The sequence below is a fragment of the Puma concolor genome, chromosome E4 (genome assembly GCF_028749965.1).
Source record: "Puma concolor isolate L17-30 chromosome E4, mPumCon1.1.hap2, whole genome shotgun sequence".
Classification (NCBI taxonomy): domain Eukaryota; kingdom Metazoa; phylum Chordata; class Mammalia; order Carnivora; family Felidae; genus Puma; species Puma concolor.
The window spans coordinates 21,093,036-21,118,354 of NC_141683.1; the positions used below are offsets into that span (position 1 = coordinate 21,093,036).

General features: G+C 33.9%; 1 protein-coding gene and 1 long non-coding RNA gene across 2 annotated transcripts in view; one reads left to right on the forward strand and one right to left on the reverse strand.

Moving 5' to 3' along the window:
• Positions 1-803: 803 nt before the first annotated feature.
• Positions 804-23,922, forward strand: RGS21 (regulator of G protein signaling 21). Its single transcript, XM_025927805.2, has 4 exons — positions 804-814; positions 5,499-5,575; positions 9,793-9,959; positions 23,719-23,922. The coding sequence occupies exons 1-4, from the start codon at positions 804-806 to the stop codon at positions 23,920-23,922; spliced, it is 459 nt and encodes a 152-aa protein (XP_025783590.2).
• LOC147572488 (uncharacterized) overlaps positions 20,843-25,319 on the reverse strand; it is a 378,016-nt gene continuing 373,539 nt past the window's right edge. Inside the window, exon 3 of the long non-coding RNA XR_015245923.1 lies at positions 20,843-22,459. This is a non-coding gene — a long non-coding RNA (uncharacterized LOC147572488). The remainder of the gene's footprint in view (positions 22,460-25,319) is intronic.

Here is a 25,319-nt window from a genome sequence, read left to right on the forward strand (position 1 = left end):
AACTTTGTTATATTGAGATAAAGGCTTGATGAAGCACCAGGTTACATGTAAAAAACTTTGACTACAAACAAAAATACAATATATGGTCTGTATTTTAATAAATATATTCAAACATTATGAACTTAAATATCAGCGTTTCATAAAGAAACATTGGCAGAACATACCAAGAGATTCATGGTTAAAAGAAATAGAGATACGTGTGTTTAGGTAAAAAAAAAAAAAAAAAAAGTGAAAGTGAATGTTTTGAAAAAAACATAATGCCTCGTACTAGAACATTTTAGTCCATGAGTAAAATTGTAAAAATACTTAAACCTACATAGCTGTTGAAGATAAGCGTATTAAAAGTACAGTCTTCCTAAGACTCTCTGAAAATCAAAGAACAGAGGGAAAAATTGATCGATGAAATACCTAAAGACAAATATTAAATTTTATATACTTTTTTTCTGAGTTGATTTAACCTCCTATGAACAATAGTTGTCTTGTAAATGGATGTATATGAATTTTAAGAACCAAACTTTCAAATGGAATTTATTTCAGTTATGCCACAGACTCAGAGAACTGTCACATTTATTCAATGAGTTATTTGTTATTTAGAAGTTTAAGTGTTTTGACCAGTGAAAAGTTAACAACAAAATGAAAAGAGCTGAGCATAGCATGATTTAAAGAATGCCAATTTGTAACCCAGGGGATAGGTATTTGCATACTAATTGTAATGTTCCTGCTGTCACATTACCTTCAGCTTGAAGATCAGTCAGAAAGAGAAATTCGACATCATCTGTGACAGTCAGACAGTGGAACGAAAAATGCCAGTGAAGTGAGTTGCCTTTTAAAGCTATTTTTATCTCAGAAGAGGTACAAATGAAACACTTGAGCCTTCATTAGTCTCGATGTTTTGTTTCCTTCATTTCTGATAAATATGCTAATTGTTGTCTTTCTTACTGATTTATTTTCTTCCCCTTTCTCTATTGATTTCTTCTTCTTTTCTAAAATATGTCAACAGCTCATGACTTGCTTTTGCAGTTAGCTCTTTATATTTGCTAATATAAAACAAGGTTATAAAGGGAGAAAAACCGGTGAGCTTTCTTTATGTGAAGCTTTTCAAAATAATGAAATGTTAAGAGTTCGAGACATAGATATGTCTGATCCTTGCAAAAATTATTCATTATTGCACTATTTATTGAGAAATTTGAAAACAGATATTAAGTGCTGGGTAAGGAAGCAGCTGTCACTTCCTGGAGCACATGGACCCCTTGCTTGAATTTCCCATTCTCCGGCACACTGCTAATTGAGTGTGAACAGCTAAGTTGTTGGATTCCACATTTTTTAATGCAATACAACTGGTTCTAGCTGGCACAATTAGCAAGATAACTGGTAGCTTTCACGCAGTTCCCATCTGGCCTGGCTCTTCTCTGGACACATAATATGGGGACTGCTGGCCTTGATGGTGGTCGCTTAATGAAGGAAACAGAAAGGAAATCAGCCAAAACCCCATGAAACACTAAGTGCAATTTTGGCTCCAGATACATGGTGAATTTTCATGGCGAATCATACACATACAAAAAGTTACTCTGATTATGCATCACAGTTATTCAGGAAATGCACACACTCAGACAGTCAGACAAAAGCTCTGTTCCAGTTAAAACTAAAATCAAAACAAAATTTAAAAAGAGAGAGAAATAGCAGAGAGGCACATTGTCCGTTTTTTCAAGGTAACACGTGTCAAGTAAAATTTAACCAAGTTAGTACATTTTTTTAAATTAGCCACCTTCTTTTTTTCACCAATTTGAATTCGCTAGTTTCTTTCTTAACATTTATATAGTTGCATTTTTTAAAACATAAAACATAATTCTCAAGTCTAACATGAGAAATGTCCTATTTTCATTTGATAACGTGTGACATTTAAGAATCTGTCTTCTGAAAAGTTTCTATTGAGTCCTCAGTTACTGCAATTCAGCTATTATTTAGAGGAAATATTTGTGTGAAATGCAATAAACTCTATCAGAGAAAATGCAATTTCAAATTATTTATTATAAATGTTCCAAAACATGAACAAAGTACACGCATATGCATATTGACCTATTCATTCAAGGAAGAAGTGTAAAAAGAGTTTGGGTCATAAGGAGATATACCTGTGCTTGAATTCTAACTGCCTATTAGTATATGCAAGGTATTGCTCCAGTCATTAGCATCTCTGAGGCTCTTTATTCATTTGTAACATAGCATTAAAACACATTGTCATTTACAAGATTAAATAAGGTAAAGTATATGACATGCTGAACACCATGTGGTATAGATTGCAAACATTCAATACATTGTTGTACATTTTGATGCTACTAAAAATATTGTCTTTCAGCTTATGCATATATAACAATAACTTACTCTTCCACAGAATTGTAAATATACAATCAACCCAGAAGTTAAAATTTTAAACAGAAAATTAAGAACATTATTTCTTTAAATAGTTGCATTTCACCTAGCTTCTGAAAAGTAAATACTGTGTTACCACCAACCCTCCCATCATATCAGGTAGTCAAAATTGAACCTTTCAAGTCAAACCTGAAATAGGTTAGAAAATTGTTAGCTGAGAGCATTCCAGGAATTATCACACACCTGCAGAGGTATTCTTTCAGAGAGCTGAAAGGCAAATTTACCTTCTATAATAATGCAGCATTTGGTGGACCATAAATAATACTAGAATATCCCAGTATCTCTAATTCTGTTACCTATAATATTCTCTATCTGTAGAAAATTATATTCTAGTATATCTCTTTAACTCAAAACATTACATTTTTTCTCTTGTCCTTGGTATCACACCATTTTCAGACTTTGTTTTCTTCCTTTGTTTTTACTGTTTTCCTACACTAATGAAGATAACTAGAATAGCTACCATTTACTTCAATACTTCCATTCCTAAGACTCCTTTACTTCTGATAAGGTCTTCACTGAATATTCCTTTTGCTTTCAGTGTATGCAAAATCTGGCTCTCCCTAAATGACATGACTTGCCTTGATGACTTCAGAATGGATTTTGTCCATTTTCTCCAATTTCACATCTCTTAGGGATGGGAGTGAGGTCTGTAGTCTGTCGCTTCCCAATGATGCTTTCGCATCATGTCTCCTCTTCCTTCCACCATTACACGCTTTGATGCTAATGCCATTCAACTATAACTTTCAATAATCATCTTATCACTGTCATTTACCAGCATCTTGAAAGCCATTGCGCTGCCTCCACTGAAGGTTTTAATACCCGCCACTATTCCGGGTTTGGTCATTCCTTCATTCTTTGTTTCTATGTTCAACGAACATTTTTTTGACCAGACATACTGTTCTTGGTAGTGGAAAATAACAATATTTCATCAGAGAACCTACACAATGGGGGAAGTGTATTTTCATCCCTGAATGCTTTTTGCCTAGATTGTTTCTCAGTGGTTTTTGTTTGTTTGTTTGTTTGTTTTTGTGTTTTTGTGTGTGTGTGTGTATGTGTGTGTGTGTGGTTTTTTTTTTTTTTTTTTTTTTTTTTGGTGGCTGTTCTTCATTCAAAGTAGGTGTACTGTGCAGCCAGGCTTTGTCTCAAAACTCCTCACTGCCCTGTTCACTAACATGTATTCCACTCATGGAAAGTAGGCTTTTTAAAAATAATCTGTTAACCACTAAATATCAGTCTTCAAATAGAGATATTTTTTTTTTTTTTTTTTTAATTTTTTTTTTTTTCAACGTTTATTTATTTTTGGGACAGAGAGAGACAGAGCATGAACGGGGGAGAGGCAGAGAGAGAGGGAGACACAGAACCGGAAACAGGCTCCAGGCTCTGAGCCATCAGCCCAGAGCCTGACGCGGGGCTCGAACTCACGGACCGCGAGATCGTGACCTGGCTGAAGTCGGACGCTTAACCGACTGCGCCACCCAGGCGCCCCGAAATAGAGATATTTTTAGACATGTGCACATTAGGAGACCATGTGATGATTTTAGCACTATTCGGTAGAATTCTTACAAGATCTAATATTTGAGTCATGAATTATCACATAAGCTTGTTAGAGTACAGGTTTTATAGTGCACAAAAGCTCTTCAATGTAGATTTAAATCTAAGTTTCAGTCCCATTCTCCATTAATAAAAAATAGAAATTGAACAACTAAATTTTTTAAGTGTCCGTTTAAATGAAAACCCACAATTTCAAAATGGTTTCCCAGAAAATCGTGTGTCCCTAAGATTTAATAAATCAAAGGAGAAAGAAAAATCATCTGTCTACCACCAGCAAAGAAATCTCAGACAGGAAATATAAGTAATGGAAGATAGTAAAATGAATTCCCAGTCACCAAGCCCTCTCTGTGCACCCTCTAATGAGGACAGCCATTATTATCTGAAAATAGAACCACATCTGCAACCACAGAAGAAAGCACACTCAATCCCAACACAAATAATAAAAATGGCAGCAAATTATAGGAAGTAATAGATATAAAAGCGTAGAGATCACTTCACAAAGCGTATTCAAGATTAGTCACCTTAACATGCAAATGTAAAATTTATAAGAATTACTAGATATGAGACTCTATTTTATTATCAATTGTTTTAATAAAAACTTTCAAAAATTAGCTCATGCATTTCCATAAGTAGGTCATTTGCACATCACAGCTACATGATCTAAGTTTTTTTTCTGGGTAGCAGATGCTTTCTATGGTTGGGAGCTTATCTCATCAGGATCTTAGTTTATTAAGGGGAATAATGCATGATATATTTGCATCTCAGAAAATTTATATCTTAAACCTGATTTACTATTTCTACATCATATCCCCAAAAGTATACCTTCTTCAGAAGACTTAAGTCTATAAATTTTTTGACTTCCTTGGAAAAGATATTACTCTGTCCTGACAGATACCTAGATTTAAATAAATCATCCCAGAATGGGAAGCATACCAGTCTTAGGAGAAATAAGGTCTGTCTCAGAGTGGGGTAAAATCTTCTCAAAATACTATAAATAAATACTTTCAAGATCATCACGTGTTAGAAATTCTTAACTGAAATTTTCTTTTACTTTTTTGATATACACAATTATGACATGGATAATTTTATATATTGTGAAAACTCAGAAAATAGTTCACTCATCACTACTGCTATCATGAAAACTTTTCAGAAATAGACTAGAGTAATGCCATGTAAATTAACAATTAATATATTTATAGTTGAGAAAAACTCAATATACTTCATAGAACCATGAGCAATATCTCCTTTGCACCTTTATTAGAATATAAGAATTTACAAATATTAGTAACATTTAAGCATTAATAACATTTAGGCATTAATAAGTAATTTGCTGATATCAAATTATATACCACTTTATGTTGCTATTGCTGTCCACTATGAAAAACATTAAATGATTTTTGCTTACCTTTTGCAGTTTGATTAATGGTGCTTTTAAATTACATAACTCAACAAATACACATATCTCAAATATTACTGTAGGTTATAGAAGAAAAAGATCACAATGCTATTGTCAAGGGTAGATGTTGTTTCTACAGGTCACCAACAACAGAAACAATGGCGTGGTCTGAAAATATGGACACACTTTTAAACAATCAAGGTAAGATCCAACTAAGTTTAAAAATATAACGATTAAAAGTAAATCATTAAATTCTGAACGTTGTAGTCATCATAAAATATGAGTTTGATCAATATTTGAAGTATAAGATTTCCAACAGTCTCACAAATTTAGGTCTCAAACCTAAACGGAATTAGGTTGGACTTAAAATAAGACAAGATTATAGAAACTCAAAACGTTAACACAAAAAGAAAATCCCAAATAGGAAGTGAGAAATTTGTCATTTTTTTGTACTCATTATCATTTGATGTATGTATAATGACTGTTCTTGCTACAAGTTGAAAAAAATTCACAAACTATTGAAAAGTTGAAAATTGAAATAAATGACTTGTTTCTTCATGTCTTGGAAGCTAAAAAAAAACTTTTTAAAGTATTTATTTCAACTGATATTCTAATTTCTAGTGAAAACAAAAACATATTTAAATGTATTAATATGTACCTGTGTGGATGTTTATATTTACACTTAATACGGCTCAATAAGGCAATTTGGGCCAATTATAAATAAAATACCCTGGAATTTGATTCAAAGTAATCATTTGGAACTTCTGTTTCTGTTATAGATAATTTTGCTTTGCAGCAGTTCTATTGCATACAGGAAAAAGAAATGGCACTACAGAGACATATATTTTAAAATATTTAAAATTCAGTATTGTTGGTACTAATCAAATGGAATTTCCACTTTAAATTTGTAAAGTAAATATCAGAATATTAGAAAAGTTTTTTTTTAACGTTTATTCGTTTTTGAGAGACATAGAGAGACAGACCATGAATGGGGGAAGGGCAGAAACAGAGGGAGACAGAATCCAAAGCAGGATCCAGGCTCTGAGCTGTCAGCACAGAGTCCCGACAGTGGACTCGAACTCACCAATTGTGAGATCATGACCTGAGCCAAAGTCAGATGCTTAACCGACTGAGCCACCCAGCCGTCGCTAGAAAAGTTTAAAACATAATAAAGTTGGGTGAATTTTTCATAGTTGCTTATTCATATATAAAATTGGATTGGATTAAACAAAATTATTCTGATTTTATGATTCTTAAATAACTAATTCCTAAAGCATAGACATAAAAGAATCGACGTTGCTCCTAGAATCCAATTAAGAACATATACCAAAGACATCAAAGATATGGAATTGCATTTTTATAAGTTTTGAATGGCGTGTTTCTTTTCTACTTAAGTGTATAACCAGTGGGACAGATCAGGTTTACAAAAAGCCTTAAGAAAGTATCTCTGCAGGTGGTGATCCGGCTGGCTCCAGAGAAGGGGAGATCCAGGGGCCAACACCGCAGAACAGAGGCATAGAAGATGTTGAGCTGAAGGCAAATGCTTTCCTCAACATATCTCCTGATCTTTTTTATTTCGTGCCCACATAGAGTAGAAGACACACAGATTCATTTGAGTAGCTGTTGGTTTTTGCTTTTTATAATACCAAAAACAGCTTACAAAAAGAAAATGCTTCTTAATGCTTTAAACAGCTAAATGATTTCACCAAATTATCTAGTTATTTTGTCATCTTGGGGATATGTCTTACAGGTACCACACATAGGCTCTCAGATAGGTTTCAACACCTATTGTTTATTCCATTTGTCTAACCAGTAGCCATTCCAATTTGTAGAGAGTGCTCTCAGATGATATCATTTTAATCATATGTAGCATATTATTCCAAAGTCACATGACAATTTTTGATCATTCATATTGTATATATAGAATAGAAGCAGAGTTCAGTAAAATAGTGTGTTCAAGACAAGGATAGCTAACTCGTTTTAGCTGTTTATTCTATTCCATTGTGCCCTAACCTAGTGATGGCAGGGGGAGAGAAGCCGATAATTGCTCTCAGAGTGGTCCTTCGTTAAAATGGTAGGATGTGAGAAAATAGTAAGTTTCTTGATCTCTAACTTCCCATCTCTCTAAGATGCATTTAGATAATCCTCACTGGGAGGAAGCCTCATATACCTTAACGACACACATATAAAATATTGCCAGACAGGAATCTACGTTCTTCCCATATCCTTAAAGTATACTTCATTCTCTATATAAAATAGATTTTAGCATCAATTCTGTTTTGACCCCTCAAATTCATCATTGTTTGGACAAAACTCATGGAAATTTTAATTGAGTGTTACTAAGAGGATTTTTATAACCTAAATTTGTGTCACAGAAGCTTCTTGGATGTATTTTTAAATGCAATAAATGTGCAGTTAATTGAATTTTTTATAGTGATCACATATTAACGACATCCACACTCTCCAATATTTCTACTGAGAATTTTAATTGGTACCTGATAACCTTTTGCCATGACTTGTTATTTCAACGCTATTTCGAATAATAAAAAAAATGGTTATATCTATTTTTAATCCAGTGTTTTTAGACATTTTAATCTTGCTCCCTTGAAGCCTTTCCCATTTTCTTTCACTAAACCATTTTGCTTCGTACCTGCAGCAACCTACAAACAACTGACTTTGGCTTCTTTTTCATAAACTATCTCTAACATTTTCTTTTTCACTAGTTAATTTTCCCTTTCCTCTGATTCTCCACAAGCTTATTAGTCCCAGCTTTGGAACTTGAAGGATCAGGTCTCTAAGCACACAGTCAGGGAAGAGCTGCTTTGAAGACATGCTAGGGGACCCTCGTGGCAGATGGAAGAGAAAGCCACCAATGTACCCTCCCAGAGGCAAGATCCCTCCCAGAGGCAAAAGCACTGATGTATATTTTCCTCCTCAGAGAGATCCAGAGTCTCATTTATAAACAAATACCAACCTCAGAAGTGTACAATCTATGAAACCGCATAATGTGAACTCAAGGTACTGGCTTAGTCCATCAACTGCAGGAATCTGATAATGACTTTTCTTACCTGCTAACTAGAAGCACACTCCTAACCATACTCATCCCTAAACAATTTAGCAAGAATTACCTTCTTGAATGAGCTCTATATATGCCAAAGAAGAATATTTCAGGGCACATTTTGATGAAAAAATAAAGAAAAGAACAGTCTAAACAGGTGGTCATAAACTCAAATATCTATGAGAGCAAGGAATAACACATGTGTAAATTTGACTGAAAGTAAAATAATGGGGAGAGATAAGACATATGGGAATCAGAGGCCGCAAGCACTAGCTGTTGTTATTAAATTCAAAGGAAATAGCATATACTAATCGAGGCAAAGTAAACAGCCTGCAAGTATGTGGGCCTATTTGCAGTCCCTGGTCTAAAGTTTCTGAACAAATCCATGCTCAGGAGAATACATGGGAGCAGGAGAAAAACACCATGAACAGGCTAGGTTATAGTAGGTGCCATGAGGGAGATTGGAGGGACATCAGTGTTTTGTTTAAGGTAACATTGGGGAAAAGCCCATTTATTTGCCTCATTGACTTATAATTGCCTATCGCCAATCAAGAGGAAAAGCATTCACTCCAAGTATTTTGCCCATTATTTTCCTGGGTTAGAGATTAGAATTGGCCAATATATTCATCCAAAATTAATAAATGCCAGTCCTTCCTTCTTTGCTTTGAGCCCAAACCCACACAATCTAATCCCTTAGCATCAAATTGTGCTTCCTCACCAACTCAAGGTAACAAAGATATTCTTACTTGGAATTGCTTTTAACATCATTAGCTTGATTTGGGCTTAGTGCATTGGGTGTAGAAAGCTAAAGCCTATGCAGTTTCCCATAAAGTAACTGCTATCAAGACTTTACCCTATGGGTGCCTGGGTGGCTCTGTCAGTTGAGCGTCCAACTTTGGTTCAGGTTATGATCTCATGGTTTGTGAGTCAAGCCCCATGCTGGGTTCTGTGCTGACAGCTCGGAGCCTGGAGCCTGCTTTGGATTCTGTGTCTCCCTCTCTCTCTGTCCTCCCCTCCTCTCTCTCTCTCTCTGTCTCTCAAAAATAAATAAACATTAAAAAAAAAAAAAAAGACTTTCCCCTAAACGCAACTCCTAGACATTTCAGATCTAGAAAGAAAAGTACAGGTTTTCTTTGTTAGTGGAGCTAATTGGATACATAGAGACAAGACTATTTTATGTTTATGATTACTGATCAAAAATAAGGTTTCTACACTTAAAGACAAAAACATAAGTATATAGAAGGATGATAAATATTTGCCACTGAATACTAAGTAAATGTTCATATCATACAACGTATTCATATTGGTTATGTATACTGCACTGAATGTTTCTTAAATTTTTCTCTTTTATATTTTACAGCTGGTCTAGACGCTTTTCGAACATTTCTAAAATCAGAGTTTAGTGAAGAAAATGTTGAGTTCTGGCTTGCCTGTGAAGACTTCAAAAAAACAGAAAGTGCAGAAAAGATGGCTTCTAAAGCCAAGATGATTTATTCTGAATTCATTGAAGCTGATGCCCCTAAAGAAGTGAGTAGAATATTCTAGAATAGTGAATATTCATCTCCTAGCAAATCTGCTCCCAATTATAAGACACTAAATCCATCTAAAGGGAAATCAAATTGTCGCTATGTATTCAAATAGAAAATGTCTGTAAACTCCAATAGAAGTGTCTTAAGATGATCCTATCTTTTACTGATTCAGCAAATATTTTTCAACACCTGTTGTGTGCCAGGTTTTGTTTCTTTGACCAAAACTTTGACCAGAAGTTTTGTTTCTTTAGCACGACATTCATACTCTTGAAAAATAGTATTTATTGTCTTAAGTTAAATTGCTCTAAAGTTAACCCTACAGAAATGCTATTTAAATGTTAAATGTGTTGTTGCATTTCAAGCTCACTTTGGTTTTTCCTGTTGTAAATCATGGTAGTCAACATGGAATAGAATTCTAGAGCAGAATAATTTATTTAACAAATTAAGAATAATATGTGGGGGGAATACAGCTACTAACCAACATTATGAATTCTTCCCTTTTAGTAGTTTGGAAGTCCACATTATGGCATGTAATGTCTTATTTTTCAAAAGATGGATTTGCTTACCTTTATTTCTTTAATGGCAAAAATGAGCCAAAGGTGTGAGGCATTGTTTTATGTGATCAGGACCCACCTGCGATGCTTTAAGGTCAGGAAAGTAGAAAACACCTTAGAAAGAAACCTGGAAAGACTGATAATATCTCCCCAAAAAGTGTTCAATGTGTGTAACATCTCATTTATATTTGATTTCATTTTCAGAACCAAATCTGTGATCATCTTCACATACCCCTTTAACATTTCACTTTAAAGTTTAAGCAATTTATAATTTAAAACCACTTCCGTTCCCCACTGATGATATCCTGTAAGTAAAGAGTTTTAATGCATAAATAGCAAACAGAAAGCTGCACTGCATTACTAGTACCAAATAGAAACTTTTGGTACAAGTCATTTTTCTAATAGAGGTAAAATATCAGTTTCCTCCAAAGGGACAGTTATCATATTTTCTGATCCAAAATTAGGATTCATGGTGTGAGAAGGGTTATTGTACTTATGGGGACAAAGGACAGAAAAGGTGAAATGAAAACACTTTTGGAAAGTCCAGGACATAAAGTTGCTGTAGCAGTAGCTCAAGTTTTAATTGGACATTAATTACTGCAGCATACATTGGCTAGTATAACTTTACAGGCATATATATGAGCCACTAAAGCACAGCCTTGAATTCATGGGGTGGTGAAGGCAGGGGGTGGATTTTTAACTGCTGTGGAGCTATTTTAACATTCATTTCCCAGTCACCATCTAAGAATCAATAAATAATTCTGGAAAATTGAAAATATAGTGTATGAGATTTGTCAAGTTGATTAATGTGTCATTCCCTAAAAGGCTTTGAAATCAGCTCTAAAGATATCCTATTTATTGTGATATTGATTTGAAAGCCAGATTTTTTTCTTCTTTATGAATTCATCTAATTAACAGTGATTGTTTTAGAATAACATTCTCAAACATTTGCATTAAAAGTCTTCTAATAAGAAATGCCACCTTTTCATTCAATCTTACAATATATAATAAATTATCAATTTTGACAAAACAGTTTTGTTTTCCTAGTCTTGTCTTCTAAAATAAATTTACACAGTAATAACTTAAACAAACAGCACAGTCATTATTTTAGGATATAAGAATTTTACAGCTTTTTATAATTTGGCCATCTAATTAAATTGGCTAAATAAATATAACTAAATTTATGACTGCTTTTCAAGTAGTAGATTATGTTTTCTCCTTGAAGTGCCTAAAAATGTTTTTATTGAATATGACAAAATTCACTGAAAACAAAGAAATATATATATATTTGAAATAGTCATTATCTTTCCTATTATTTGCCATTAGTTGTTTCTAGTTCAACAAATTATTAAATTTCAATTCCCAAATTACTAAAGAGCATTTGCCTCTTATATTATATACCAATCACAGTCTTCAAGATATTTCCCTGTAGTCCATCAGCTTTAGTTTAATTTTATTACAACTGTGAGTATGTTGAGTCATTAAATCTATTTTTTGAATACCTGTCCACACAGTGAAGTGATGAAACAGAAGATAGTGACTTGTAATAAAACCAGCCAAATATACAAAAAGCAATATAATAATAAAGCCACATTTAAAATTCATTTTAGCACACTGGAAAAGTGATCAAATCTGGAGAGTTAAGGGATGTTTTTTCAGGGTAATTCACACATGAAAAATGTATGTCATGAAAAGAGTAATATCAAGTCAGCATTTGAAGAAAGAATATTTCAGACTGAGGACATGGTGATACAACATGGAGGTACAAAGCTTCCCGGTGTTTTCTAGAAACTGCAACCATTTGGATATTGCTAATGAGAAGTGGGGGGTGAAGTTGGATAGACAGCAGTAAAGATAAAGAAAAGATGGGAAGTATTCTAGATTTATCTAGTAGGCAGACTTAACAAGATGAGGTGATATATTTGATATGGAAGCTGGAAGACATGATTTTCATAAGTAAAAACAGTTACTTAAGAATGAGATTTATATGAAAATATTCTCCATTTTGTTATACAGTTGTAGTTGTATAAGTGACTCTTACAAAGAATCAAAATTATAACCAATTTCCTTGGTAGCAAACCCTAAAGTAAAGGACAATGGCAAAGTCATCTTATCCGAATGTCTATTAATTCCTGTTTATTTTCTTTTCCACTTCTTGTGTCTTTATTTCCTCATCTATAAAGTTGCTATCATAACTTAACAATTTTTAATTTATGCACTTAGACAATTTACAATTAGATTATACTAAATTTACGATAAACAATCCCTGTCTATAAGTTGACATTACTAATGGTTCTCAGTTTCCCAGGCAAAGACAGCACATTGAACAAAACAACAAAAAAAATGAACTTTTAGGTCTCTAAGAGAAATGATAATAATTGTAACTGGCCTTTATGCCCTCTCACTTACAGTGTTACAGTTCCTGTGGTTTCTACACTAATAGAGAGTTAGTGTGATGTAATGGAAAATTGGAAATTTAGAGATACCTAGATCTAATTCAAATCCTGTACTTTTGTGGTAAGCTGCTTTATCTCTCTGAGCCTCAGTTTCCTCATCTAAGAAAGCATTTATGAAACAAGCATGTAACAACCACAGAACACACATGAGAATGATGAATGAGACCACATGTCAATGGTTTACATTATGCAGAACAGCTTTTAAGAAATTGTAATCCCTTGCTTTTTTTAAAAAAAAACAAGTCACATTATAGCCTTATGGGCTATAGTTTCAACCTGAAAACAACCATTATACAAACATGTTAGCAAATCACTAGTTTCAAATAAAAAGTGCTACTCATTGAATGGACTATACCTAAATAATTTTAGAAGAAAATACTGAGAAAAAAAAAGTATGACCCAAGTATTTTAAGTAAGCGATTTGAAAATGAGAAAATTATTAGACAAGCAATATTTTTAAATTATTTTTAATAACGTTAAAATATTTTCAAACAATATTTTCTACTTAACACACATTACATACCTTTAGGTGGTAACGGAAAAGTTCTTAAACTTGTATTCATTCTTCCTTTAATTTGGAAAGAATTTCATAATATTTCATAATATTGGGAAATTTTAAGAAAATAATACTTCATCTCAAAAGAATGGAAATCTTCAAAAAATTCAAATAATATTTTTGTATTAGCTAAGACACTGACATATTTTAAATATTCATGTTATATCTATATCACTTATATATATTATATTTATATCATTCCTTTATATTGAAAAGAAAATTGGTCAGGATGGAAAAATATGTGATTAGAGAGAGAAATATTTATGTCATCATTCTGTGATATTAGAAAATGTTCTAAATCATACAACAGTGGGATGTTTAAAATTACATAAATTCAAAATCCAACTGCATATTATCCTGGATTATTCAATCCAGGAACAAATACATTGGCAGTTTTTTAAGTCAAAGGATATTGGTGTGAAGTACTTAATTGTTAAATGTATTTATTAAATGTGAAGACACCATAATTCATAAGACAAAGCAGTAACTATAGTCATAAAGAAGAAGGTATCTTAATGAGTAGTGTGCAGGACACTTTTTAAAATATCTGTGTCTGGTTTTTTGCTTTTATTTTTAAGGCAGTATAATGTTATTTATTGGCATATTTTATTTCACAACAGTAAATGCTTATTCTGTGCCTACTATTCACCCTCATATATGATAAAGTACCTCCATGGAAGAGAAGTTCAGTCTAGGCTGGAGAATAGAATTCACACACACACACACACACACACACACACACACACACACACTAGTATAAAGCAATATGTTGTGTGAAGCAGGCAGCTTGATAAGGAAATGCAAGAAAATAAAATAGGTTGAAACTATGGTTTGACTCAAAAAAAACTTTGAATCTAGTTGGGTTTTTAAAAATGAAATTTATAGAACTAGGAAAAAATAGCAAGACAACAAATGATTAAGTGCAAAAACAAAAAAAGTTACAGAGGAAACTCTTTGCATTAAACCTAGAAGGATATAATGATTGAATAGTAGTGAGACAAGATATTGAGATAAGGCCTTTATTTTAAGATAAGCTTTAAATGGAGTCATGAGCTAAGGAAACAGATACATGAATTATTGGTAGAGAGAAGCCCATGAAAATGGGCATTTAGAAGCACTTCTGGATATAACTGTCTTGCCAATTTTGTATTCCCCATCTTATATTCAAAACTTTTCTTTGCATTTTTAAGTGCCATTTCCCCAGTGTGTTGATGTTTTTGTCCTACCCCACAAGTTGCTGCTTATCAACAGTGCCCCCCCCCAACTCTAGAATCATCTCCAGATATAATGAGTTTGCTTATTTATTAATTTCCTAACTTTGGTGCACTAATCACTAAGTGTTTAATACATGTCAGGGATCATGCTGGTGCAGATAAGAAAAAGGAAAGAATCCCTGAACAGGTAAAGCTAACCATTTTGATGGGAGGACTCCAGTTAAAAAATAATTACAATAAGCTTTCATGAGAGTTGCAGTAGGGAAATACAGGTAATATGGTAGCATGCATCAGGAAAATCCGATTCTAGGGGGTGATAAAATATATATCAAAAGAAGTAATTCATGAGCTTTGACCAGTGATGGGAATATAGAAGGAAATAAGACACAATAGGAGGGAAGAAAGGAAAGGAAGAACAGTGGAGAAAAGGATCAGCCAGTGCCTAGAAGCTAGTCCAGTAGGGAAGGAAGCCTAGTACTGTATGTCGCAGTGCAAACTGGGGTAATTCACCTCCTGGAGCCCAATAATTTCTGCCTCTGAAAATAAAGAGTCTATGAAAAAGAAAGAGAGAGACAGGAGAAAAAGGAGCAAATTGAGGAGGAGGTGGGGTAGGAGGAAGGGAGGAAAACACAGCTAAAGAAACCCATGAGTAACATGTGCACAGTGCTTCTACGTGGACTCATCCGATCATCGTTGTCACTATCTTACGGAGGTATCACAATCATCCACATTGTACGGATGAAAATGAACTGAGCCCTAGAGAAAAAGTAATGAGCCCTGCATCATTAAGATACAACAGACCACGAGGAGAGAGGTCTACAGCCCATGCTTTTAGGTTTCAAATTCCTTTCTTCAGATCTATTTATCTTATATGTTTGCAAAATAGCCCAGAAACCTTGATTCTTATGCTAAAGGCCAAAGTATAAAATTATCTTGGCACATAGAGTCTATCTTCCTTTCTAACAAAAGCTTTATTTCTCTTCTCATATTCTCTTTAATTTGTATAACTTCTTAAACTATGAAGCTTAGATTCAAATATGACATTAAGAGAAAAAAGAGTTGTGGGAGTATTTCTTCCAAATAATTTGCAGTATCATTTTGGGCCTCTGAAAAATTGGTTGCTACATTTCAACTCAAAAAGAAAACAGTCAGGAGTGCCTGGGTGACTCAGTAGGTTAAGGATCCAATTCTTGATTTCGGCTCAGGTCATGATCTCACGGTTAGTGGGATCGAGCCACACATGTGGCTGTGCACTAGGTGTGGAGCCTGCTTAAGATTCTCTCTCTTCCTCTCCCTCTGCTCCTCCCTTACTCACACATGCACGCAAAAGCTCTTTCACTCTCGCTCTCTCTTACAAAAAAAACGGAAAACAGAAACACTCAGGTGTTTTTTGAACTTCCATGGATCCCTGTGCTACTGAAATTAATCTTGGATTAGTATGTTTGTGTTGTTGAATGAAGCCAGTCAATATGACTCCCCTGCAGCTGTTCCAGATAGCTTTGCTTATGTACGTCTATTTTTAGCAATCCTTATACGTTATCCATACATATTAAGTACATTATTTTTAGCAATTTGTGTGATTTCATATGTTATGATTTCTTTTGTTTCTTTGCCCAATTTGAGATGTTAGCATTACCTCCCGATTCGTGTCACTTATTTCTGTCTCTAAAGCCAATAAGAACAAAAGGATAAAGTCTTGTGCAGGGATGAATTCCTTCTAGATGTTACAAACTTGGCTATTTTCAACTTTAATAGCCCCTTGAGAATATATTTCAGAATATTCGTGTGCCTTTAATGATGCCAAAAATGAAGTAATAGAAGAGGTGTTAGTGGTGATTAAACAGAATTATGTAACCAAAAACATGATTATAGGCGGCTTTAATTTGAATTGTAATTTTTAAGCTCTGTTGTGAATGAGGTCTGAGATGCTGCCTGCTCCATTTTAGTAAGGTGTTTTACATATGCATGCACACACCCTTTGCATAATGACAGTCTCCTGCTACACTATACATTCTAAATGAGGACAAGGCTATCTAATTTGAATGTGAGAACACAATTGAAAACTTTTCATTCAAATTATGTAAAATTATATAAAGCACAGTTTAGGGTCACAGGAAAGCCAAATGGTACACTTTAAAATGTATTCTTCCTGATAAAATAATTTGTTGAAAACCAAAAGAATTTAAAACCCACTGGTGTAGCAAAGAGGAATTTGGCTGGCATGCCTTGTAGTTAACAAAATCACATGGGTACTAAAATATTCTGGATCTTTAGAATAAAATTGTTTTTAAACAACTACCACAAACATCATTCAGAAGGCAGTCATTTTAATGCAATGGATTGCTGTCAATGTCACCAGTGTCAAGGCCTTTTCAAAACTGACAGAATTTAAAAGCCTCTAAATGGTTGTGATGACATCTCAGCTGTCATTCTGGAAGAACCACAATTCTTGTTTTCTGAGATTGACAGTGCAGTGGTCTCAGATATCTAAGATAATTTATAATCTTTTGAAAAATAAGCATATTAAATATTGTATTTCTCGGAGTCCTTGAAACTAAAGAGTATCTTTACAAACACAATGCAAGTAACTATCATATTAGGAAATAATATATCTCTGTTTATTTCCTCAACTGACACACTATTCAGCCCAGGCTCTGGACCTACTAGTTTGACTGCTCAGCAAAGTCTAAGCTGCCCTGTAACTCCCAAGCAATTCAGGAGCCCCTCAATACCATACAATTGGAAAGTGTGCATCTTTGGAAGGCCACTTCCTGATGGATCTCACTTTCGGTCTACTCTGAGCTCAACATCTTTTCTGTCTTACTTTTTGAGATAGAAATCCATCCATGTATTTTCTGGTAGAACTCAGCCAAAAATCATAGTTGAAATGAATGTAAAGTTGAGGATATGGTTGACAGACATGCCCCAGAAGTGATTCTTTTAAAGAAATTTATGTCAGAATATATATATTAGGCCCAACATTTTTCACTTCTTCCCCCAGTTACTGAAAATTCAAGGCATTTTGAGAAGAAAAGGCGTGACGATTTTGATACCTTAATTCTCACATCTCACCCAAATTGACTTTTCAGGGGGCATTTAACAAAATTGATCACTCTCTCTTAATTGAAATACTATCTTTAATTGACTTCTAAGACTTGATCTCTTCCCTCCTTACTGACTGCTCTTTAACAATTGCTTTTGCTGTGCAGACCCATAACCCAACATACACTATAATGAGGGAAGGCAATCCTCATTTCTTTTCTTTTTTTAATATAATTTATTGTCAAGTTAACTAACATACAATTTATAAAGTGTGCTCTTGGCTTCAGGAGTAGATTCCCATGTTTCACTGCTTATATACCACGCCCAGTGCTCATCCCAACAAGTGCCCATCTCAATGCCCATCAGCCATTTCTCCTTCTGCCCCCCCAACCCCGCACCTCCATCGACACTCAGTTTGTTCTCTGTATTTAAGTCTCTTATGGTTGCCTCCCTCTTTGTCTGAAACTACTTTTTTCCAATTCCCTTCCCCCATGGTCTTCTGTTAAGTTTCTCAAATTCCACATATGAGTGAAAACATATGATATCGTCTTTCTCTGACTGACTTACTTTCTGCTTACATTCACTCTGCCAGGAATTTCCTCTAGCTCTATTTCTTTAAAAGAGCAGCTCAAGAGGGCACCTGGGTGGTTCAGTCAGTTAAGGGTCCGACTTGGGCTCAGATCATGATCCCATGGTTCATGAGTTCAAGCCATACATCGGGTTCTGTGCTGATAGCTCAGAGCCTGGAGTCTTTTTCATATTTTGTGTCTCCCTCTCGCTCGGTGCCCCTCCCCCCACCTCATGTTCTGTCTCTCTCCCTCTCAAAAATAAAAAAAAATAAAATAAACATTAAAAAAATGTTTAAAGGGCAGCTCAAACTTAACAAATTCAAGTCTGAGTCTTGATTTTGTGTTGAAAACTATCTTCTACTTGAGTCTCCCAATCTTAGTTAATAGCAACTCTGTTCTTCTGTTTGCTCTGGTGAAATAATTGGTAGTCATCCTTGATTCTTCTCTTCCACTCACACCCCATGTCCAATCCATCAACACTTTCTATCACCTCATTCTTCAGAATATTGTTAAAATCCAGCCATTCTTAAAGATTTTGTCCCTCATCCCAGCTCACTATTCAATCACAAGCTCCACCCACTCTACCTTCTAGATATCTTTAAAATATGTGCATGTCCCACTAATTACATAGTTGAATTCACCATCACCGACCACCTGAACTTCTGATATTTTTTTTTCATTTTTCGTCCTTTTAAACACACCCAGCTATCACACCACATGGCAACCAGTGACATGTTTTTTTGTTGTTGTTGTTTTCCAAACATGTTTGTACATCACCCCTTTACTTAAAATTCTCCTCCTTGCTCTCAGGTTAAGAATTCTTTCATGAGAACTACAAGGTCCCACATAATCTGGTGCCTTCATGCCTCTCCAGGTTCTTGTCTTTCCTCCTCTCAAACCCCACCAGGCTTCTTCTGGCTTACCCACCCATCTGCAATTACCTTTCTTAATCTCTATTCATGACAGCACTTCAAAGATTTGCTTAAAATCTCATTTCCTTTGAACTGCCTTTTCAAAATCTGTCTTCTTGATGGACTTTTCACTTTAATCACCTCTTCAGATCTTTCACACAACTTCTAAGCACCCACTCAATAAAATATTTCAGAGAAATAAGTTCTAGGAAAGATTACAAATGAAATGCCTACTTTTTCAGATATATATTAGTTTTTACCCTCAGAAAAATGGGGATAATAATACTGTATATCTTATAGTTGTGTGCACGTGACATAAGACAGCCATATAAAGACTTAGTATATCAGTACTAATATTTAATAAATAGCAACAATTATTATTTACAGTTAAAATAATCGTATTTAAATATCATTATGATTATTTTAGAGATAATGCCAGTGTCCAAATATTTTGCCAGGGATGAAAACAGAGTAATCAAGGAAAACATCTAGGGAGAGAAGACTTTGTATAGATGAAAGAATGCATATTTTGGGGGCATGCAAAGAAAAAGGGAATTAGCAAAATAAATAGGGAAAAAACAACAGATACAAAAAGAGTTAGTTCCATGTGATGAACTATTGAATTCTCTTTGTAGTGACAAATCTGTTTTCTCTGATAATCAGATTGGATACTTAATATTAACAGAAGCCTTTGTATCTAAATCTGTTTAATCAAGAAATCAAATATCTTAAAAACTTTAAATCAAAATAGTGTGTAATGATAAGGAAATTATAGTGACTTTCCTTCTGTGGGTAAGGAAGGCTTCCCAGAGGACATTCAACTTAAGCTAAATCATAAAAGATAAGGAAAATCTATATGGAATAAAATCGTGGGGGTGAAAGAGATCTTAGATGCTGAAAACAGCATAAATAAGAGCTTTAGGTACAAGACTTCCTTCAGGAACAGAAAGTAGACCAGTTTTATAGATATTGCTAAGGACAAGTAGGAGATTTTGAAACAGCGCATTGGACTCTGGGTGTGAGGAAGTTCAAATGCCAAGGTAAGATATGTAAAGCTTATGTTACTAAAAATAATGGGTTTTCAGCTGAATATTCGTGCAATTAAAGTGATATTTTGGTGAAACTGGTGTAGTTATGCTTTCACATGTTCAGGAGGGAAAGAAAAGACATTATAAGAAGAGGTATCAGACTTAGAGGTAAATTTCATAATTTAGGAAAGAAATTCCATTATAAAAGACTAAACTGGAGAAATATGAGTGAAAAGGACCATTACAAAATTACAAAAGAAAAGGCAAATGAGGGGGGAAAATAGAGATCAGAGAAAAAAGAAATGTCAGAGATGACTCCTATGTTTTGAGCTTGAAGAACTTGGAGGAAAATAATGACATTTATACAAACATGTGGGTGTGATGTTTTGTCACTGACATTAAGCTGAATTGCCAAGACACAGTCTCTTAAGACTACTAATTATCTCCTGGGATTAGTATATCTGCTCATCACTCAGCTATCATAGCTGATGTTGGCAGCTCCTTGGTAGGAAAACAGACAAGTCAGAAAAATAAGAGAGATAAGTCAGAAGAACAATTTTAACCTATTTTAATAAATAACATTAATTATTGGTATTATGCTGAAGTGGAATAGTTTTCTTCAAAATTCAAACATGATTTTTAACAGATATAGAAACTTTTTTTTTACTTTATTTATTCAGTACATATTTATTGAGTCCTTACATGGCTCAAGGCATAGAGAGGGATGCACAAAATGTAAATATAGCCTAAGTGACATAGGGTGGATATTACTTGAATGTAGCCTTACAGACATAGAAGATGGTGAAAGGAGTGACTTTCAGCTAGACGAGGATGGTATGAAAGAAAATGTTTGTAGGTGGGAAAATAAAAGGAATTTGAAAGGAAGTGTCCAGCTTGGTAGAAATACAGGGCACACCTAGAGGAGAAAAAATTGTATCAGGTAGGACTATGTTGTAAAGTCCATGAATGCCGAAATCAAGGCTTTGGAGTTTTCAAATAGGAAATGGGGAGTTACTGCAAGTGTTCAGTTCTGATGAAAATAATAATAAGCCAGCACTGTGTACCAGGCACGCACCAGCCCTGCTGTCAGTGAAAACTCACCCAATGAATGAATGCCTCAGTGAGCCGAATTGCTATATTTACTATTATGGGGGATACAAAGTTAAACAAATTGCAGATGATGCCATTAAACAATTAACAGCATGGCTAGGGGAGGGAACAGGCAATATTTATCCTCACATCCCCACAACACAAGATAGGATTGATGAAACAGAATACCCTAGATGTTTAAAAACCACTGCAAGAGCTTGACGTCAGCCACTATTTACTGATCCCCACTATGAGGCAGGCGGTATACTAGGTTCACGACATGGCATCATGCCACTTCCCTCCTCAGAATTCTTCAGGGTCTTCCTAGTGCTTCTAGCAGAAAAATAAGAACTCTTTACACTTCACATAAGCCCTACAAGACTCGTAGGCAACTCTCATTACAGGAACTTTCTTTGTCACACTCTATACTCCAGCCATCCAGGCATAGCAGCTTTTCAGAACATAACAAATTCTTGCATCAGGGACTTTGCTTTCATTGTTTTTTTTTTTTTTTCTGCCAGAAATGTTTTGCCCCAGATCCTTAGAAGACTCGCTTCTTCTCATCATTCAAGTTTAAATCTAAAATAATGCTATTTATTTAGTTGTTGGTTATCTTTTCCCAAGTATAGAAAGCATTTTTACATAATAGATACTCATAAATATTTGTCAAATCAGTGAATATATGGATCATTTCGTTTTATTCCTTGTAACAACTCAGTTAAGAACTATCTAGCTTAAACATGAGGAAGTAGAGCTCAGAAATATTAAAATAACTCTCCTCTGGTCACCAAGGTCCTAAGTGTTAGAACACAGATGAGAAAATTATCCCAAAGTCTTTCCACTGTCCTGTACCATCTTCCTGTATAACGAAGAAGAAATTGATTCCAGCTTTTGAGGTCTTCAGGAAGTTGCAGCATTGAACCTGAGACTTTGATGGATGATGGAAAAGGATGATCAGAGAAATAAAAGTGCAGATGTGGGATCACTGAGTAGCTGAAGTCTCTCAACAAAGAACATCTGTGAACAAATAGTGGCCTTTTCATGATTCTTTTCAAATTAAAAGTTTTTCTTCTTTTTTTCTTCCTGGAGCAACAATATTAAAATAATTTGATATTACTTATCTCATTTAGTCCTTGAAACAGTTTAAGATAGATGCTATTCCTATTCCCTTTTATACCATGGAAATCGAACATTAAAAGAAATGATAGAACTTACTTCATTCAAATGAATAGCAAGTAAGTAGCTGAGGAAAGGTTTGATTATAGGTATGTCCTCCTCTTTTAACCTCCATTTAATAAGCAAAAATTATCATTTATAGTCTTTCTTTTACCAGACCCCCAAATTATGGCATTTTTGTAATCTCTTCCATTTTGCCAAGAAACACTTTAACTCTATTCAACTAATATTTATTGATTTCTTATTATATGGTAGATATTCTGCTAAAGACCAGAAAATAGAAAGATGAATAAGACAGATACAGCACCTGCCTTTCATGTTTTTAAATCTATGATTCAAATCTCTTTTGCATTTCATGAATATTTTCCATTTAAATTAGAAAACTTGGATATGAAATTTTCTGCTTCACAGAATATACCCTGGAATTTGTGTAGAGTTGGAAAAGTATCTATCTTGACAAGAAGGTTTAGGGCATTTTACAAATTTTCAGATGAATGGTGTGTCTACTATAATAGATCTCTATTAGATCTTGCTGGGAATACTCATGTATAGTAATGGTATGGGGACAGGGATACACACACACACACACACACATACACACGCATACACATATAGATCTATTCTGTGGAAGGCATGGGAGTCAGTGAAGAGGGGGATATTATTTGCTTTATTTTGGCAAACAAAAAGAAACACAAATCAGAATGAAAAGCAATGATGTGTGGGAAAACAACAAGGGGAAGTATGAAAATGAGGATGGGTTGGTAGAAGCCAATCTAGTAAGTTCTATTTATTGTTCTGTCTATGGAGAGTACATTGTAAGTATTAGGGTCAAAGTACTAAGGGAAAAGGATTTGCGGAAAAAAAAATTTAAAAACATGAAATATCTTGTTTGATTTTTCACCGTCCCATTTTTGTTTATAATCTCAAAATAAGGCTTTATCTGTGTTCTCTGTCAATGCCAACCCTCTCAACCTAGGAAATATAATTAAACCAAACATGTGTTCTACACTACAAAAAATAAATGTATGACCTTTCTGCTGTTTTGCATCAGATTAACTTTGTGTTTAGAAAAGAAATTATATAATATGTGTATCTACCATCTGTATAAACCATGTATTCCTTGATTAAACTAATGTAATTATATGCAAACTTATTTCCACAGATCAACATTGACTTCAGTACCAGAGACCTCATCTCAAAGAATATTGCAGAACCAACTCTCAAATGTTTTGATGAGGCTCAGAAGTTAATCTATAGTCTTATGGCCAAGGATTCTTTTCCTCGATTTCTAAAGTCAGAGATTTATAAGAAACTGGTAAATGGCACGCAAGTTGGAAATCATAAAAAATGGTTTCCTTTTTTGTAAAAAAGGTTAATGATAAACCAGTAATGAAGTTAAAATTTGGGGAGAATCAAATGACAGGAGAGATCAACCTTTAATCGCTATACTCAAGGCTAAAATGTTTTAAATACACAAAAACAATATGTTTCTTTTAGGGTTTAGAAAACATTTTTTTACTCCAGAAGAATACTTTTTTTAATATGTAAAGCTTGAATTTTTAAGTCATTTGTTTAGAATTATTCATTTTATCAGGTACTTAAAAATCTCCTACCAGGAGAATAAAAAGGAGTTAATAGAGATGTAATATACTCTTAAATCATAAGTGAATATTCTCATGACATTATGAATTCAAGAACTATATATCTTTGTGTTGCTGAGTGTGAGCTTGTTTAGCACCATATATGTGATTTTAAATTCCATTTACATTATTCAAAACCTTCTGTAAAAAGAGAAATTCTGAACCAAAACACAACCCTCCACTTAGTGCATTCAACTATTTCCTTTCAATCAAGATTTGCCACATAACAATGTGTGTTATGGCTGTTAGATTAATTAAAAAGAAAACTGCAAGAATGTGTGCATATATAGATAATGACACCATGGATCTAACTTTGTCAAAATATATCAATTGGTTCAATTCAATGGCAGCATATAGGCATATGTGTAGAAAAGGTCTTGAGGGCACAGAGGACTGATTTTCTTAGATTTGTAAGGATATAAGGAAAGAGGAGAAATAAAATGGATGAATGGACAGATAAGTCCTTATAGAATGAACTGCATAGTAGTAACTGTGCCACAAAATAAAAAATATATATATATATATATATATATATATATATATATATATATATTGCAACATTATCTACCCAAATTAGGGACTTAAGCATCTATTCACTCATTCAGTACTGGAACTTGTTTATGGAACTCAAAGAAATTTTCAAAATGCATTTTTTGAGATATTCCTAAAACTGTTTCTTTCTATACATAAATATGAATAAGTATGAATAATTTTATGTCAAGACAAGAAGCTATAAAGATTCAAGAAAAATCTTCTGTTTCCATTTTATTTGCAAAGATTTATTTATTTTTGTTAATAACTCCAATTTGGAGATTATTTGAACATTTAAAATGGAGGGCAAATAGCATGACTAACTTCGTGTTTCCACAAAGTATTCATTTGACAGACAAAATTTTGTCTTCTATTTGTCATGAAAAGTAAACATTTAAGCACGTGTGAATGGAATATTCCCTGTACATTTGCAAATTCTTTAAAGGAAAGCATAATAAAAACTGATTGTAAAGTATTCAGTGCATCTTAAAGGTGCACTTAGTGGAACATGGTTACACACTTTTCATCATTTATTCTGAAAGTTCCAACCTTAATCTAGTCTCTATTTAAATAGGAAACTTAAAAATTATTT